Source organism: Tetrao urogallus, assembly GCF_951394365.1.
Source record: "Tetrao urogallus genome assembly, chromosome: 3".
Lineage (NCBI taxonomy): Eukaryota > Metazoa > Chordata > Aves > Galliformes > Phasianidae > Tetrao > Tetrao urogallus.
In genome coordinates, this window is record NC_136815.1 from 21,824,921 (window position 1) to 21,845,310 (window position 20,390).

Consider the following 20,390-nt stretch of genomic DNA (forward strand, 5'->3'; position numbering starts at 1 on the left):
CATCAAATCAACCACTGTCTACTTCCCTACAAATGTGTCAGGAACCCGTTTGATGAAAACACAGATGTTGAGTTTATGCTATTTGATACAAATGCCTTTTATGTTCTTTGTTTTTGTTTTTGTTTTTTTCTGGTGAGGTGGTGGACCTTGGCAAACTACCCTTACCTGCCAGAACTTCTGTCCTCTGGAAGAGGTTTTCTGAATGCTTTTCAGTGAACACATCAGTGTCATCCCCTGGCTCGTTGCTCTTTTTCTTGGAATCCACCTCGGGTCTTTCCTCTTTATCGATTTCTTCAGGTGACTGCGGCACAGAAAGAAAAACAGCCCTCACAGACAGGATCACCACAGATCTGCATTGTCACTGCCAGCCACAAGCAGCCACAGAACTGTGGCAGCCCCACAGGTGTGCTCCACAGGATTGACAGTCACAACACGTGGGATGCTTTTTGACCACAGAAAGCTGCCCTAGATACTGAAAATGGAACTAATCCTCATCATGATGGAATGAAAATCACTGTCCAAAATTGTAAGAGATCCCAAAAACATATATTTAGCAATCAGCTGGTAAACACTGCCTGTGTATATAGGAATTACAGCCTCTGACTGAAATATCAATTCTGAAATTAACACATAAGATATGCTATATTCAGAACACCGCTGAGGATAACTGAGAAAATATCACCTGTAGTGGCAGAAGAAAACATTGAAACGCTAAATGGAACCTAGGAAGTATTCAAACTACTGTCAAATCAAACAACATTTTCCTTTCAGAAAGGAAGACTTTTGAGTAACTCTTTGAAAGATGTAAAAAAGGTATGGTTCAGATTTAAACGTATTATAAGAAATTGTTTTCTGTATTAAAAAAATACGTTTTACACGTTTCTCTTCTTTCATCAGAAATCCAGACATCCATTACACAGACTTTCTAACAGAAACTGAACAGCTCTGTATCCATTTAAACAGCTGCAGTAACATTTAATAAAAAATTTACAGATTTTTTTTTGCAATTCACATATAACAGCAAGGCAATAACGGGGTACAGCAGAACTATTAGGAACAGTGTTGTTCTCTACCCACGCACCTTTGTTTGTGCAGGCATCTTGGTCTGCATTTTCACTGTGGTGGTCTCAGCTCTAGATGCATCACTAGCTGTTGGTAACTTTGGAACTATTCTGGATGTTGTTGTCACTGTGCTATCCTCATCTTCCTCAGCACCTGCAGACAAAACAGATGACATTTCACTGGCTTTGTAATAGGTCTGGAAAAGTTTCACTTTTTGTTACAACACTGAGTTTAGGGTGCTTGTATGGCCCACCCTTGGCAAATGGTGAAAACAATGCTTGTTAAAACAAAATCATGAGCCCTAAATCACGAGGGGGATGTTCATCCCAACTGATCCCATTAGAGAGGAATGGTAATCCATCAGCTGGATTAAACAGTGATTGGGAAATTACAGAGATATTTTTGAAACAGAAGGAGGAAGCCTGAAAAGAAGAATGAAAAAAGCACGAATGCCTGTAACAAGGGATGGACTCTGGAGTGGAAGTGGAGCCATCAGAGCCAGTTATGACTCTGCCTGATGTGGCCCTGTGTTCCAGCAGCCACCTCCAGCTCTCCCATGGCCACCGCGGGGAGCAGCACCTTGGAGACACAGCAAGGGTCTATGGGTAGGGATCCTGCGTGCCCAGACGAGGGGGGTTGCACACTTCTGGGTCTGCAAGGGAGATGTGAGCGTGCACCCAAGTCTGTATGTGCATGTGGGACACACTGGGATCAGCTGCAGAAGGGGTTGGAAATCTACAGCTGCATAGTACTGCTTTGCAAGTGGCTGATACTGTGCTTATCAGTCGTATGGCTGATACTAATCCGCAGTCTATAGTTCAACGATTGCCAGTTAATTACATGCTATAAATCAGGCAGTACACCTCTTCAGTGCTGATCTGACTTATGCTACACGAACTGCACAGTTTTTCCCTGTGACAAACTGTTTCAATAACAACAAAAATCACTTCTCCAGAGCAAACCCATTAGACCCTTGAGTATAAAAAACCAAGCAGCTTCCATCTACAGCAATACTGCTACTTCATATTTCAGTCACTAGGAATTCACATATCTTTAAACCTCACATAATTCAAAAGCCCTTTTCTTTTTAAATGCAGGCTAAGAGGACAAAAAAAAAATCCCTGAAGAAGACTTTACGTTTCATTTCCTCCACATTCAAAGCCCTGCTGGAGTACGAAGGCTCCTTTATAATACGATAATGGATATGTCTAATAAATATCCTTTAGTGATACTGGAAGGGAGAAGACTCAGACAATAGACTAAATTATTGCGAGGTCTGAGAGATGAAAATAGTAGATCAATCCACTTCTCAAGAATCTCAATATGTGTTCTGCTCATTACAGATACCAGTTGCCCAAATAACTACTGGGTAATATGTCTAGCAAACGTTCTTAGAAGTAATTCCTAACAAATAGAAATACATCTTACAACAGAACAGTATGACTCATTCCAAACTGGCTTTTATCTTATTTTTCTAGAGAGAGAAAACAAGCTGAAAGATGAAGCACAAAAACAAGCTTTGAACTCATGATCAAGAATTACATACACCTGGCTTGGAAAGAAAGGGTATTAACAAGGCAATAACTATGACAACTCCTGTATGACAGAAAGGAAAAATTGAAATAATTAAAAAAGCAGCATATGAAAACTGCCAGCATAGAATAATACTGGAGAACCATCCAGAGATACCAAAATCACAATGCAACTGCTTAAGAAAGTCCTCACAACAAGAACCAAGCGCTTTCCAAAAATACGACTCAAAGATTGAAAAACAAAAAAAAATAAAAAGAAAACCAACAAAAAAACCCCATCCTGCTGCAAAACACAGGTGAGGAAAGATATCCAACAGGAACATTTTTCTGTCTTTGCTTTACCTTTCAAAGTTTTTTGCAAATTACACAAGACATTCACAGTCACGGAAATTAAAACCTGATGATCAGATTAGAGATCTGATAAAGCAGACTTTGAGAGCATAAGAACTTCATTTTTTTTCCTCTTTCTGTGAAATGACAAATCTAATTTAATCCAAACTGTTCCTGCAAATCCTTAAATGCCACCTTTGCTTCAGGCAATAGTAGTGCCCGCCTGATAAAACAGTAAAACTTACAGGTCTGAGCCTCTCTGGTTATGGAGGATGCAGGACTTGGGTATTTCAACAACTGGTTGACCAATCTAGCCTCTGGACCGGCCTCTAGACTTGCACTACTGACCTCCTCTGTCTGGTCTCAGAGTAGTCCCTGACAGTCCCCAAACTACTGAAGCTCCTGTCCTCTAAGTCTGACTCAGGTACTGTTTCAGACACATCCCGCAGCTCATGCCTTGCAAATTAGTTTTATCCAGACAGGCCTGTGCTTGGCGTGTAGCAGGTCTACACAAGAGTAGGTACTTCCCTTCCTAAACTGTCAGTATTATTAGAATTTCCTGTAAACAGGCTTGAGAGATCAAAAAAGCATTCTCCAGAACACAGGAGCAGACTCTTATACAGCATCATGTTCTCTAAAAGTTAAAAACAAAAACAAAACAAAAAACAACCACCAAAAAAACACAACAAACACCCTCCCTCCACACATCCAACTAGGAAACAAAAATCTTACAGTGTTAGGAATGTAGCTTCCAAATAGATTGTTAAGAAAAAGACTAGGAAATGTAAGAGTTCACATTTTCCTCTCAAAAATCACTATCGCTTTAGAAGGTTTCAGGAACTGGTCAGCTTAGAGATAGTGCTGGGCATTCATTGCTTTAAGACTCTACAAGTGGATACAGCCTTCTTAGTGAGAGCACCACAAGAACTCTGCAGTAATTAAATCCATATCCATATCGAGGGCAAAGAATTGACATCTCTCTGCCATCACAATGTCTTTTATCCATTGCAATTTCTTCAGGACTCCCAGCTGTTATCTTCACAGTGATCACAGTAGCTCTAGATCGTGCTGTAGTATTGGAAATATCTAACAGTCCATAGCGATGTGCCTATTAGCTGCACCATGAATAACAGCAGCACAGATAGATGCTCCTTCACACTCCTGTTGCTTGAGGAAACGTGCCAGCAAATTAAGCCTGTGTCAGCTTAAGTTACTGTATAAGCCCATGGCAGTTAGCACTCTTAATTTGCCAAGTAGCCAGTGATTAACTCTTCCTACCAAACACAGCCATTTCACACTATCTTTTGGCGTCATGTTTATTTGCTGTTGCACAACTTCCTCTAGAATACTGCCACCACAAGCAAGCCTGGCAAAAGGCAGGTACACACAGACCCAGCATCTATCTCACATCTTCCGTCTCTATCATCAGTGTGACACACACCTGACTGAAACACTTTCAGCTGCTTTATCTCACTCCTATTCACACAAAAAACTTCTAGCCCAACTCTTCAACACAGTGTTATACAATCAGGGATGACACCATGACCATATTAATGCTCTATCAGGGAACTGCAGCTGAAGTAAGTGGAGACTGTGCATGAATGTCCTGTCTCTGTTAATTCTCACAGGAGGAAGGAAAAATATAATAACGCCAAACTTGAAGAAAGAATAGAAGGAAGAGTCTTAACTATACTGGAGTAAAGATTGTGTCTAGCACAATAAAAGCATACTCGTAAACAAGACATATCAAAGTAGCTTTTTGTGCTAAAGGTCTTGGAGGAGCAGGCAGTCAGCGTTGTGAAGCATGCTCAAGGCTGGTGTAGCAAGGGGATGGAAGAAGCCCTGGCTCCAACCCAACCCAAAAAGCACATGAAGTGGGAACTCAGGAAGAGGGGAAATGAGTACTTGCTGCATTCTTTGCACCCAGAGAGAAAAAACACACTGGAGACAGGATGCCACTCTCCTGGGGTGCACTGTCACACAGGGCAGGAGCACTGAGAATTACTAGGCAGGGAGAGGAGAAGAAGGGGAAGCAGAAATCTGCACCAGATTCTGACATGGATTGCATAGACTTGCATATCAAGAGTAACTTCAAGAAGACACTGAATTCAAATAGATACTTTTCCAAAGAACTTGTAGATAAATCTAGTAGAGACGATGCCTTTCCTGAACATAATGATACTCTTGCAGCAAGACCAGGGTTAGGTTAAGATCCTTCATGCCAGGGCTGAAAACAGAAGTAGTTACTAACGTTTCAAGCTGCGCCTAAGCAGGAAATCTTTGAAATTAATAAAGAGCATCCAAAGGAGGGCAAGAAAGATGTATGAAGCAGCAGCTGAGGTCCCTGGGTTTGTGCAGAGCAGAGGAGCTGAGGGGAGGCCCGATGGCGGCTGCAGGGAGCGGAGGGGCAGCGCTGAGCTCTGCTCCGTGTGACAGCGACAGGGCCCGAGGGAACGGCATGGAGCTGCGTCAGGGGAGGGGCGGGTGGCGGTCAGGGACAGGGGCTGCAGCGGAGGGCGGCGGGCACGGAACGGGCTGCACGGGGCAGTGGGCACGGCCCCATGCCGGAGTTCAGGGAGCGTTTGGGCAGCGCTCAGACACGGGGTTGGAATTTGGGGTGGTCCTGCATAGAGAAGGGAACTACGCTTGATTATCACTGTGGGTCCCTTCCAACGTGGGATGTTTTGTGGGATAAAAATTGCTTTATCTGAAGATGTACAATAAAAAGAATTCTAGAAGAGTCCTCTCAGATTAAGGGACTAGAAGAAGGAAACAATACACTCAATAAATCACCACAGATCTCCTGCTGCCAATACGTGACCATAAGGATGCAGGCATGGCTCCATCAAAAACTGCTGACCAAAATATTGGAACAGTTGGGTAAATTAATATGAAAATACGTAAAGAATAAAGAGGCTACGAAACAAAGCCAAAATGAAAAAAAAAAGCAGAAAACCATCACCCTTTTCAGTCTCTTTAGAAAAAGCCCTCAGCCAATTTTCAGTTGAAATGTGTCATGCTTACACTGACATTTGTCCACGTAAATGCTGCTTGCAAACCTGCAAGGGCAGTAACAGTGGTGCTGACAATTTCTGTTTATCTCCATAGGCCTGGTGGCAGCTAATAATTTTCATACCAAGGAAAAGAGTCAGCATGTTGTCATCTTGGATCTGTTTGCTTAGAGTAGAATTACATAGAACGAAAACCACTTGAGTAGGAAGTCTCTTGCAGCTAGGAACATTACATCACTGAGTATCAAGTAGAGAGAGACACATTTAACATAGTATGAGGAAAATTCATCACTGCTACGACCAGAGGACTCTTTGTACCTTGTGTAGGCTGTGAGGATGAGAAGGAGAAAAGGGGGGGTGCTGATTTGCTTCGCTTTTGAGATTATTATTTTTTTCTTAAGTAAATAAAACTAGGTTGTGCATTGCTCAGAAAAGTATTTGAACCTAAGACTTCTTTCTTTGTTCAAAATAATCAGCTTTTAGTACTGTCACGTGAAATTTCTGGAGGGGCATCTGAGACAGTCTCAGTCTACAGTGAGACTCTTTTTTTTTTAATTTACTTTCTCTTAGGTAAGAGGGAGCGACTGCCAAAGGCTGCATGAAGTACTCAGATTTCTTGGTATGAGTTATACACTCCATCTTCTATCCATGACTCAAAGCTGAACACAGGAAAAGGCAGAAGAGAAAGTAAAGTATTGCTGTGGGTGAGGTCTAGTGGTACATTGTGTTTCTGTCCTTTGGGCTCCACTTCTTCCATTGAGATGGGTTAAGGAAGTCTGAAGTGTGCTCTTGTATAATTCTTTCATCTTCAAAAGAAGGACTGCATTTTGAATCATCCATGTTAGAAACAGCTCAAATGCCACAGAGGGATGAAAACAAAAGAAGAGACCGTTCTCCATACCACAGTTCACGGTCAACCTAACTCCTTTTCTGAGGCTTACAAAATAACCAGCACCCGAAGACATGACAGAATGAGATGTTGAATGAAAGTGCAACTTTCTCAGAGATCAGAATTTCATTAGATGGTCCCTGGAACTGTGAGAAACCATTGAAAAAATTCTTTTTTTCTTTTTTTTTTTCCCTCAAATTAAACCTGAAATTTTTAATCAGAGAAGTCTGCACAGGTCTGTTTTAATACCTGTGATTACAGCGAAACACCAAATCCATCCCATAAAAGGCTTAAAAAATAACCCACAGATTATCACTCAGTTGCAAGTGGCCAATAGGCCTGAATTTGTCTGACACCAAAAATAAAACCTCCGATGACTTCATTTTAATGTATCGTCGAACCTCCAAAGAAAAGGAAAAGCAAAAATCTACCTGAAAAAGCTGCGGGTTACAACAGTAACAAAGACAAGGTGCTACAACAGAAGAGCTCAACCTTTCAAAATTCACAGAGGTACGTATAAACATCACAAGACAGATTACAAGATGTGCAGCAACAAACAAGCAAGTAACACTCGGCAAATAATGGAGACTTCCACAACAGCTCAGCAAATACTGACAGCAGTAAGGAAATGCCTCTTTCAGAGCTGGCACACAATCCTGCATTTTACTGCCTGGAGTCTCCCAGTTAGTCTGAAAGACATTCTACAGTAAGGGTTTTCTAAAAGAAATGATTAATGAGGTTTCACTGTCAGTTCTTTGAAAAATGATGAGCTAGCTACATGCATCTAATGAGTGTTTAAGTCTGAGAATTCAGTATGTTATGTTTATGAATTTATTTAGCTTTATGTGGATGTAATTACCTCAGAGAAAACTGTCATGTATTTGGCAGTTTCCACACTTCTAAATCTAAAAGAAAAACAACAAAAAAAATACACGGACACTATGTTTACATGAACCTGAAAGCATGAGAGAAAATGAGGTTGCTCCTGCTATGATTTCACACAGACTGCTAAATTAGCATTATGCCAAGGGAGAAGTAAGTTTTCTCTAATCCTAACTTCTAAACTCCAGAGAGATCTAAAAAAAAAAAAAAAGTGAGGGAGAGCAAAGAAAAAATAAAACAGAGTAGGGAGAAGTGAAATGATGCAACTAAGGAGCAAGAGCAGAAGGTTAATATTTAAAACCCAGGCCTCGGGGTTGCTCAGTGCTCTGTAAATAGAGTGCTGATCATACTCAATGAAAGTATCATCTCTGGCTCGCACAGGAAAACTGCACAGCTTTCCACAAATGGCTGTATTGCTTCTTACACATTGTAAAATCAAATTGTGACATGCTGTCTCACCTGAACCCGACCCAGAAGAATAATCATCATCGTCGATGGGATAGACGCCCGATGCCTCTTCAACAGAGCTGTTGTCCAGGTATAAATCTTTATCAGAGGTCAAATCTGCTCTCTGGAAAACAGATAAGAGTGAATGGTTAGAAAGATAACAGTTCCTCAACACAGCCAGCTCTTAATCTTCTCTCTTATTTCCAAAGTTGATGTTGGTGTACTAAACAGTTTATGCAACACGTTTGTTGAAGACGTTAAAAAAAAATTGTAAAAATTATAGCATAAAAAATATCCAAGGCTGCCCAATGAAAACCAAGGAACCACTCAATCTGTGAGAAGCAAGTCTCCTTCAGCTCACACTTCATCTCATTAAATGCATGAATGAATAAACAGGATTTGCAGTATACTCTCAAGAGCTTCTGTAAAAAGAAAGAAGCAAATCCCAGGATTGAAACCTTCTGTCAAGACCTCAAATATACAAATGCTAGGGCTGCCATCTGAAGTCAGTCATTTGATCTCAACTGGAAAGCAGTAAGAGCACATATCAGAAAACACCTCTGATACACATTGAGCCAAACTTCACTAAACTCTCTACAAGGTACTGTGAATAACTGGGATGACAAAATACAACTATTTGAAGGACAGTGCTGGTAACTAAAAATTATTACATATTTCCATCTGGATCCAACAGCAAGTCTACTAAATTCAGGTCAGGCAAAGTACCCCATTTATAAATGAATACATCTCTCCTAGAATTCAGCTGTAGCTTCAGCAAGCTATAAAATCGCATTTTTCTGACTTCTATCACATGTCTACAGATTATTTCCCTGCAAAAGAGAAATTCGGATAACGTGAGCTGATAATAGAACAAGGTATCAGTAATTGTTGTAGATTGACAATTCAAGTTTTGAAAGATTAGAAATTGTCTTCTTCCACAGCAGCGTGTGTTTTCTCAGTAGAGCATAAAATAGCCTACAGGTGCCATCTATTTTTTGTTACTAACAAGATACCTGACAATATGATTGCTATTAATTTTACCATAATTTCTGTGAACACTGGATTTGCCACAACTTGTTGATAAAAGGAGAAATATTATAGTTGCAAACAGAGGTTTTTCAGGCAGCATTGCTGTGCTGTGCTGGCACAGGTTGCCCAGAGGCTGTGGGGTCTCCTCCTTGGGGATGTTCAGAAGCCACCTGGCCGTGGGCCTGGGCCCCCTGCTCTGGGTGTCCCTGCTGGAGCAGGAGTGGGCCAGAGGGGCACAGAGGGCCCTGCCAGCCTCAGCCATCCTGGGGTTTGGGAATTCTTTGAGGTTTAAGTCAAAGTGCAATACAGTGCCAAAATCCATCTGTTCTGTATCTCACAAAACTTTTGTTCCATTCTGGGTCCCAAGGTTTTCCATTTGTGATTACATTTTACTGCATGGCACTGATGGTCCGCTTTACAGAAAATTTGCTGTAGCTATACCAAACTGTGAAAAGGGTAACTCCTGTATGAAAAGGCCCGTATGTGAGTTTCCAAGGTAGCTTTTTCCCCACAAGTCTAAAAAATGGAGCATTTCAGAATAAAATACCTTTGTGCTAGAGGTACCCAAGACTTCTCTTATAATTCTGAACCAGAACAGCCCTATACGGCTTTCCTTCTAAAAAGGAGAACAGAAAATCATGTTACTTGGTCAAAATCTTCTCTCCCTACTGCAGCTTTTACCTGTGCAGTAGGGGGAGATGTGCTTGCTGTGGGAAACAGTTTTTAAGCCAGGTTTACAGAAGGCCGCCTCTCCACCTCTGCTTCCAGTTCACACGGTCTGCCCGAAACCGGCTGCGGTCCAAAGCAGAAATTCAAGATGATGTCTGGTCACCATCAGTGGACTTAATTCCTTTAAAAGATGTCTCCAAAGGAAGCCTTACGGTGCCCTGGTGGGTGTGAAGGTGGTATTGTAATTAAGACTCAGCTGAGTCTGTTTGCGTATGGGAAAACAACTCCCCACGGCAGGACAAATATCCTGCCATTGATCACGCTGTGACAATGGGACAAATCACTTTGCCCCACTTTACTTTCAGCCACAACCACGGTAAAAACTGCTCAAACCTCAATATCAGGCAGGAAAAAAAACAACAAAACGTATTTAAAAAGGAAAAGCAGGTGCTTATGAGTACACTAAAGCCACATAATATTATCCATTATACCTTTTGAATAAGCATTACCAACTCCAAGCTGGGAAAAAAATATATATAATGTACCTGTAGAAATCTCGTAACAACGGAAATTACCAATAGAATTTGGGGACAGCTGAGAAACAGCTTGAGTTTGCAAATGCTAATGAATGAAAATAAGCCTGCATGACAACAGAAGCGTCCCAAACCCATGCCCGGAATTTTTACTGTTGAATAAAAACACAAGCTTACCAATCACTTTATTTTCCCAGGCCATCTCCCAGTTCTTTCTATATCAGAAGCAAATTTCGCATATTTCAACAACCAACCAACATTTCCTCCCCCACACAAATGTACCTCCTGCAAAACAAACAATCCTGTTTTGTTCCTCTATCCAGACTCAGAAGAGTCAGCACAGCCTGCAAACGTCCCTGACAAGTTCTCCCAAAGTCTCTGTTTCTGCAGGACAACTGAGCAGCTAACCCAACCCAGCCCCAGCTTTGAGTGCCTACCCAGACAGGCTCCCCACCATTCACTCTCTTTTTTTCAACGAGTTATGGCTCCTTGTCTGCCAAAAGCTGTTATTTCTACTACACTAAGATGTCCTCAATTTTAAGGCAGCTGAAAACAGAGGATCAGAAATGGAAGAAAAGCCTGAGTAGCTTTCAGCAGCAATTCTAGCATTCATTGTACTTTATTCTGGGGATGCAAAGGATACACAATATGAAACGTTATTTAATATCTAGCGTTGTGGATGGCATGACTCTATCAGAAAGAGAAAACTATTCCCCACAGACTCTTACACATTTAGTATGCTATTTACCATATGGAGAAATGTAAGTACAGTGAACCTCAAGCACAATTAGATCAGACATCAAACTCCATCTGAAGAACGGGCTGTGCAGCTTCTCTAGTCAGAAAGTCCATTGCTGAAGCCCATTTCCATTATGAATCATTTTCCCATAGGAGCCTCAGAACACAAGCCTCTTCTCAAAGCAGAGAAGCAAAGAAGTGCTCCTTGGCTTAAAAATTCCCAGGCAGGAGCATGGGCAAATGCACTGCACACCCATACAGCCTCTTTGCAAGCTGGCTAGTAGAGCTAGAATGGGAGCATCCCCACTATGCCCATAGCTTGCATCTCATCTCTTTCCCCAGTTGCTCAGAAGCACACAAGTCCATTTGGAATAGAAATTACCTTAAGGAAAAAAATAGAGAGAAGGAAAGTCCAACAGTTAACATTTTTTGCACAGCCATTAAAAACATTTCCGGAATGATTAAACTTAGAAAAATGAGAGCCAATTAATGGAAATAAGAATACTTCACAGTGCTTAGTGAGCATCAAGGACTGAAGCTACACTTCGTAATTTTATGCGAAATAAAAAACAAATTTAATATTTTCTTGACAAATGTTTTCTTGCTGGTCAGCTGGGAATCAATGGGGGTTCGTGGACTACTTCCAGGATGTCCACAAATGGTAAGTTGGAAAAACAAGTCTGCTGTCAGTACGCTTGGACAGAGAAAGGTCTGTACTGGCACTTCAATACATTTAGAAGGAAGATTGCAAATTCTAATTCCATAAATCTTTTCTAAGCTACTCTGAAGGCTAAATATTTAAGAGACTATTTCCCATGGCTAACAAATGAATTGATGGCTCCCATGTCACTTTTATGTAACAACATTATTTTCAGTTCTGTTAAAACGGCAGGAACGCCAGGCAAGGATGTCTCCGTTATCAGTCCTTTAATCTGGCCCCGAAGCACAAAAACTGCTCATTACCTCTTGACAGAGATCGCATTCTCGTCCATCATTGTTATCTCACTTACATTTTTATTCCAAGAATAAAATGCTGCAAAATCCTGTGACCTGAATACTTCACACAGTACACGCCAATGATCATTGCTTCCTGTCTGGTTATTGACTGTACTGGCATAAATCTAAATCTCATGGATGTAGTGTAGATTAGTGCTCAGTAAGTACTAGATAAAAGACACTCCCATACCAGTCTATGTTGAATTTGAAATCTCAAACTTTACTGAAGCTTACATTTTTAATGGTTCCTAACTTAAAATTCGTATCATCCAGGGCACACTTAAAAAAAAAAAAAATCATTCTGGCAAAAAAAAAAAAAAAAAAAGAGAGAAGAAAAAAAATCCCTTTTTTCTGACTTATCCTGTCATGAAAGGCATAAATCATTAGTCACAATTACAATGGCAAACAAAAGTTGAAAATGATCCTCCTTCCAACCGTAGGGCCAGAAGTGGATGGCACACTTCTTAGAAAAAATTTTAAAAAAACCCTAAAAAATGAAAATCCCAAGGCCCCTGTTCTAGCCATTCCCTTTTGCAGACCTGTTGTTACATTCGGTCCTTCTGTTATGTGAGCATGATTTAGGGGGTAAGACATCAAAGACACGTATGCCATGTGAATGAAGCCAACAAAACCGGTGTGATGAGCAACGGAGAAGGAAGAGGAGGAAGTCCTGTCTACCACGCATGCTGTGGCTGCTTGAAACTCCATCAGAACAGCGATGAGTAACTGACATATGGAAGGAAACATTTTATTACTTACAGATGCACTCAAATTTATTTCTTTGCCTTTTTTGGTATATCTATGGGATAATGAATTTGAGGTTTGCAGCAGGGTTATTAATGGTACATTGCCTCCCTTTTTCCCCAGATGGAAATCCTTTAGATGTAACCTGTTTAGTATGCGCAGAACGAGACTCATATTTTAAAAGTGATGTTATATCACAAACCTTCAAGCCAGAAGGCTCTAAAAAATTTGCAAGCATTGCAGCTGTTGATTAATTTGAGATCTCATATGTAAAAAGGAGAAAGGAAAACAGATTTTCCTCTTCTATTAAGAGATCATGCTGTTCAATTAGTGCAGGTACAAAAAGCATGTTCAGCTGGTGATTGTGAGTTCATCCAAGTGATGAATTGTCCATAATAGTACATTTTTGGAAAGCCACATATCTGAATATATTCATCTATAGCCCAAGGGCCCTTGCACAATCTTGAAGAAGGGTGGAGAAAAGTTGTGAAGGAGAAACTTTTATTTCCTTGAAAGCTTCTTGCAGAAGAGACTGTGAACTGTGCCCTGACAGCAGGCAGACCTAGCAGACAGCCACAAAGGCAGCAGGCATCTTGCTAATCCTGATTGCTATTTCTCTGTCTTTCCTCATCTCACCAGGAAGTTAATGATGAGACTGTCCTCTTAAGAGTCTGTTAACTTGGTCCAGGAATAAGAATTGCCCAGAGAAGTTGTGGGTGCCCCATCCCTGGAGGCACTCAAAGCCGGTTTGGATGAGGCCCTGGGTAGCCTGAGCTGGTGGGGGGCAGCCCTGCACACAGCAGGGTACTGGAACTGAATGGTCTTTAAGGTGCCTTCCAATCCAAACCATTCCATGCTTCGCTTCTGTTTTAAACAAGAAACTCTAGTTCTTTCCAGAGAATCCAGCTGGCATGCTTCTCTTGCCATTTTCATCCCATTCCCATACACAACCTCAGGGATGAGCTGCTGCCAGCTTGACAGCATTCACTCACCTCCTGCATCTCCGCACAGCCTGCCTGCACTCCACTGCACACACCTGCTTTTGAGAGAGGACTGTTTGTTATCGGATACGAACTTCCAGGCCTGTTTTCCAATAATTGTCTTACTGCTGATGCCTTTTTTCCCTACTCAATGATCAGTCCTGCAGCTGGGCACAGAAGAAAAGGGAAGGAAAGAAGTAGTCTCTACTACTTTCAAGGTAGTCCCTATTATTTCCTTTCAAAGTCGTGGCAGCTATTTTTAGGGACTCACAGGCCAAGCTCTTTCCAGCAAAGCCCAACTTCCTGAGGTGGAAGAAGTGTTGGGTGGAGGGGGTTGGTATGCTGGTGAGCTGCTGTGGGATTTTTTTCAAAAAAAGGATGCTAAGAGTTAGCAATGTCATTTATGTACAGCACTCTGAGATCCCCCATTTCCTTCTTTGCAGAAACTGTGCTGCCCACACACCAGCGATGTTAGCGGGGTGGGTGCCATCCACAGGAAAGCTACCCCACACCACAGTTGGGGTAACTGCAATCACAGCAAAGATATTCTTCCCATAACAACAGGCACCAGATTGAATTTTGCTTGTTTCAGAGCCAATGTTTTGTAGGGATGCTACCATCTGCTTTGCTCATTTCCTCGGAATGCTTCTGACACGAGGGCCATCTCCTAGCATTACCTCAGATCTGCATGAAACCCTGTACGCTCTCCCCATAGTGCCACCTCCCCGTGCCAGTCCTCCCGCTGTCCCCAGATGCAATGTGAAAACCAGCCTGGCAGCGGGAGCCACCCGCACAGCGTTTCTTAGGCCCTCCCCCACTGCTGATTTTTGGCCTATTAAACAACCAGGCTGGATTTCAGTGACTCATTTCGGTAGGGCTCATTTCCAAAGGTATTTTTAAAAGTAAAGAGGACGTTCGCTGCCCTTCATCAGGTAGGGTGAAACAGCATGTCAGCTTTGTGCAAGCATCCCTGCTGACACTAACGGGGTGTTTGCCCGTGGCCCAGTGCAGCCTGGTGTGGGCAGAGCTGCTCCGGCGCCGGCAGCGCACGCCAGAAAGATTCTTCACGCTGCCTGCACCCTGTGTGCAAGAACTCCCTGATGCTGCACAAAACGATTGCTTGAGGCTTCCAGCTTCTCCCGATGGAGGAAGAAAGGGTCTGACCGTTTGTGGCTGCTGAGGAAAAGCGCTAAGCCCAAAATAAACCTGAGTAGTGAACAGAGCCTCTGCTACCACAAGCATTCAGCAGCAGAGGAGTCCACCAAAGAGCTGATTTACAGATTGCCTAACGTCGGAGCCAACAGTCAAAATACGCATGCTTTTAGGATGCACACAGTCTGTTTTGGTAATTAGTCTGGCATAACAGAGGCGTATTTGACAGCGACAGAATTAATCAACTCTTGCTCAAGTCGGGCATTTCGGCAGCCGCATGGCTCACATTGAAGCAAACCACCTCACAGCCATGGTGCCCACAGGGAAACACTCAAAGCCAAAGAGCACCCCAGGGCAAGGAGACATCAAGAAGCCACAGCCACCACAACCACTCCTCACTGGTGGCTATATACCAAAACAGTGGCTGTGCTGCAGTCAACAGACCACAGCTCACGCTCTAACAAAGTCCCAGAAACTTGTGTGCCTGTTTTCTGCCTGTTTTCTAACGATCAGCCGTGCTTTAGAAATATTCCCCATTGTGCAATTGCATGCTGTATGGTACATCATGTGATAAAAGAACTTAAAATGATAACAGAGGAACTTACTTAAGCTTGACTAAAAATGGTTTTCCTCCCATCATAAAGGCTCCACAGATCCTTCGGCTTTCTCACAGCACTGGAGCTGAGGCTTCTCCTGCCTTGAGGACAACATAAATGTCCTCTAATGTTTTGGCCTGACTGAGGTAAATTCCAATGGAAAAAGCTTCTCTCTTTTCACTTCCTCTCACAGCATCTGATTTCCAGCTGTGCATTGTTTATCTACTAAGTGCACACAGAGATCAAACTTCTGGTCTGTTAATCCAGTCCCTTGTCCATAAATTGCACTGCTTGGGGTGGGACAAGGAGTCTGTGTGTGCTGGAGGGTGGCGATAAACACTGCAACAGGAGCAGACAGAGCTTTCCACTCTGATACATCTGGGACAAAGGACTATCAAACAACTTACTCCGCACTCTCCAGCTATGACAGATACTTAGGAGATACATAAGAGAGAATCCCAGTTATCCAACATCCCTTCAAGGCTATCCAGCGAGGCTTTAGCCCACAGGAGGTTGTACTAAAGGACTTCTAGCTGAGCAAGACAATACATGAGTCTGTCCCTACAAAATACAATTTCATCATCTTCCCTGCAGAAGATACCTACTTCTTTATTCAGACATACAGAATCTTCCGAAACAACGGAAGACCAGTCAGGGCTATACCTCAGTGAAGAGCAGAGTGGTCTTCTCAGAGGTTGTCCCACAGCCTCAACTCACAACTCAGCATGTAAAATTACCTGGATTACAGGATATGAAACTGCAGCTTTTCATTTTCTTTCTAGAGAAATAAGAGCTCTGCTGTTTGACAGCAATTGATGCTAGAAGCCCACTCTGCTGAAGTGAGCAGCCCTGTTACTCCCCTGCAGACCCACGACTAGTAACTGTGTGGTCAGCCCTCCTCCACAATGACAACAGCTTTGGATTCGGAGGGTCCCTTGGTCCCATGGCCACATGAATTCACACTACCAGAAGAGGTTGCTTAGAAATGATAGAGCAATAAGGGAAATCTGATACAAAAAGCCAAAGAAACAGCACTCCATGCTGTTTACATGAAGCCTCTGATTTGATCTCATTTCACATTCCCTGACTTCACACCAACAGGCCTTTCTATCTGTGAAACCCAGAATCAAACACTGCAATTCAGTTATCTCCTTTACCTAGAAAAACCTCAAGATAAAGCAATTCTAGTTTCCCACATAAAAGCAAAAAGTTTAACACCATGGTTTCTCTGGGAATCCCAAAATTAAAAGAGTCTTGCAGCTTTCATGCCGAATCATCAATTTAAGCAAAGAGCAGTTTATTCCTTGCCTTTGACATAGGCGTGGTATAGCAGGGAACTGTTCGAGATGGGCTACAGCTCAATCAGCTTGCAAAGTGCTACTGCAGGCTAAGATACGAAAAGGCAACATGCAGGCGAAACAGCAGCAGAAGCCAGCAACGGGCATTGTGGATTGATTTATCTCAATTAGCATAGCAATTTTCTGCACGTTTTCCAAAAAGCGCTGATCAGTTTCACCAAAAAATAGGATCAAAAACACCGTGCAAATTATTGTCATGGCTCAAAACACTGAGCAGTTTCCTAAGGACACATCCGCCTGTCTGCAGATAGGTTAAATTTAAGGCACAGCCGTGACCGAGAAGCTAAATGTGCTCCTTTGAAACCGCTGAATGAAGAGGTTAGAGTCTCCCTGTCACCTGTCACCAGCCTGACACTAATCATGGGAGATGCAGGTAACTTTTGCTGTCCAGGTCATAACTACACGTACCTGGCCACAGTCAGTGTTTTTGATGTGCACTGACTTTTCAACACATGCCTCCCCCCCCTGCTTTTATACTTTACTGATCCTTTTTCCTAATCAATCAGAAGAACTAACACTTATATTTTCCTCCCTCCTCTTGAGAACGTGGATGAATGATTAAAGCTGCCAGGGCAACCTCTTTGGCATGCATGCCAATAACTTCCCACCTAATAGCCTTTCCTTTGCCTCACTGCCCTGGCCCACGGGTGATTACTGCAATCCCTTGAAGTGGTCAAATTGCAGGGCAGCCCCCATGGAAACCTATTTGGAACTGTTCAAGCTCATACCAAAGAATGATGTTTTTAATACAGATTGTTCTTTTTAAAGCCCTACAAAAGCAGCTGTAATCAATCGTAGTGGGAGCGCTGCAAACCTCCACCAGTTTCAAAAGCCCCATATTGATTTCTTCCCAGTACATGGATTTTAACAAAATAACCTCATGTGAGAAGTCCACAATCAACTAACAAGGAATCACTTAAATTAAGGTATTTTTGCCATTAGTAGTAACAATTTGCAGTAAGCTATCTCAGTGAATTAAATTCCCACAGAATGAATGGGGAGATTACATACAATTACTAGAATTACACTGAACATCAACTAAACATTACTAGTAAAGGTGATGTATAGCACCTAACTTGGTTAAAGTCAATGAGGAGTCAGTCTTCAGTCTTAAAGGCTGAGTGTTTCCAACTCTTTGAATGCAACACGGTGAACAAGCATAACCTGTTATTCAACAGTCTTTGAACGACAGGGTCCACAAATCTCCCATTGGACACTTCTGATTGCTAGCAGTCAGCAGTCTGACGACATCCCACCAAAGTTTGTGTGAAGGTGAAAAACAGCCCTGGACAATCTGAAATCTGTCAGATCTTTCTAACATTGTGTGTTGTCATAGCAATTACCTGAGGGAACTTCCATCCACTCAACAAACACACAAAACATTTCAGAAGATGGTCATAAACTGCTCATAACCAAGAGAAACGCTGGTGGTAACACACTCACATCCCACGTTCTCTAGGCACTTACTCAAGGAGAGCAAAGCTCAAGTAAGCTTTAAGCATGCCTAAATGCTCTTGGTTTTCCTTTAATAGGATACACAGATTGTGCCCTCATAATTATTTTCTCTCATGTTCTTTTAAACAAATATCTTAAAAATAAATAAACTGAAAACAAGCATCACCTTTTGTATTACTTTGGGTACTCACAGTCAGCTTCCACTGAAAAACAGTATTGCCTAATGATATAAAATGTAAATTGAACTGCAGTTAATGTGAACTTTGTGTTACCCTGCAGGACACGCTGCGTACACCAACTTTTTTCCCAAGCCCATGGGAATGAACACCTCTGCATTTGTTCAGGAGACTGCTTCTAACTTGTCCAACAGTGAATGGAAGCTCAGGGCCAGGGGATCAGTTCTGATCAATCTGTAACTGAGTCTAATGAGGCTAAGAGCAGCTGAAAAGACAAACTGTGTCATTGCTGCTTTCTGCTGGCGTGGACTTCTTGGGCAGAGATTGAAAGCATGAAGAGACCAGACATCCTCATGAGATACCACTTTGTATTCCAGATCCCACAAACGTAAGACAACAAAGATGCCTTTATTGCTGTTTCCAGTTGCCAACCAGTCTAACGCCCACTCATCTTCCTGGTCTGTGAGATTAAGTTGTTAGATTCAGTACTCTGATCCTGTCTTACTTTACTAAACTTGAAGAGAAATGAAGGGAAATCTGCTTCCCTTGATTTAAAGGAAAGTAACCAGGTAAGTTGTTTGACTGCACTTTGATAGTCATAAAGCTGACTGAAGAGTAAAACACAACAAAGATTCTTAATTGTATTAAATATCTGTTAACAAAAGAAGTAAACAACTTCTTTATTTTCCCTCTAGCGTTCATGCTTTAAATAAGAGTTCTGCTGGAGGGAACAAGGATTTCACTATATCTACGGCCAAGCTCTGACTCTTCATAAGAATGTCCCAGCGCCACAGATACAAGGCTGGCAGCACTCTGAGATCTTTATTGCCCGATCAACAGTTTAAAGCTTTTAAAAATCCATATGCCTACAAAACCTCCTGGGGCTGTTGCACATTGAGGATTTCACAGCATTATTGACCCGGGCAGCCTCTTTATCCTCAGTAAGTTATTTTAAGCAACTTTCTGCCAGCAAGCAAGTCTCTTTGTTAGGTTTCGCCTGTATTATTGCTAAAGCCCTGCTTACAATACAGCATAGAAGGGGAGGTACTACACACACATGCCAGAAAAAAGTCTGACAAGTTCCATTCTTATTTTCATTGTTCCCATTTTCTTGATATCATTTAATGCCCTACGGATGACTGCACTGCTGCCAGGAGTCTTGCTAACCACCTGAGCTGCCTCCTGTGAGGGGGCAACATGAATGCACAGTAGAAGAAATAGACCAAATCCACATCTTTTCTGGAGCATGTAATTTAATTTGCGTGCTTTCTTTTGCTTTTTTGGTGTTTTTTTTTTCTTCTTTAGTATCTGTTGTAGAGATATAGAAGCAAGCAAATATATTTATTACCTCTACTCAGTAAGGAAGAACATCACCTGGTTTTGGAGGTGAGGAAGCAAAGAGGAAAGAGAACTTCTTAGATTTCCAACTCAAAAAACGAACACTGTGCGTTACTCTTAAATCCCCTATGAGATAAATGTTGCCAGTTTGAGGACCACATTTCTGTGGCACAGCAGAAGTAAACCTCAACTCTGCCCACATCGGCACACATCAAAAAGTGATCTCATGCTCTTCTGCAGTCTTAATACATGGAAATATCAATCAACAAGGCAAAGCCAGCACATTAGTGTTCCTTGAATTGTAACTTCTGAACAGACACAGGTGAGCAGCCTGTTCTCCTAGTCTGAGGCACTTGGACAGCTTCCCTCTTCCTTCTCTCCTTCCCAAATTACCAAGGCACATCCACGCTTCCTCTACCTTCCTACTGATCAGAAGTACTAACACAGTGAGCCTGCCTGGGAAAGCATCTCTA

At 42.2% G+C, this 20,390-nt stretch overlaps 1 protein-coding gene across 1 annotated transcript in view; it reads right to left on the minus strand.

Annotated features, from left to right (window-relative positions):
* SDC2 (syndecan 2) overlaps positions 1-20,390 on the minus strand; it is a gene marked incomplete at both ends in the record, with an annotated part of 54,664 nt that overhangs the window by 1,239 nt on the left and 33,035 nt on the right. The window contains 3 exons of the mRNA XM_079533043.1: positions 166-301; positions 1,082-1,215; positions 8,166-8,277. Of these exons, the coding sequence (XP_079389169.1) occupies positions 166-301; positions 1,082-1,215; positions 8,166-8,277 (382 nt within the window). The remainder of the gene's footprint in view (positions 1-165; positions 302-1,081; positions 1,216-8,165; positions 8,278-20,390) is intronic.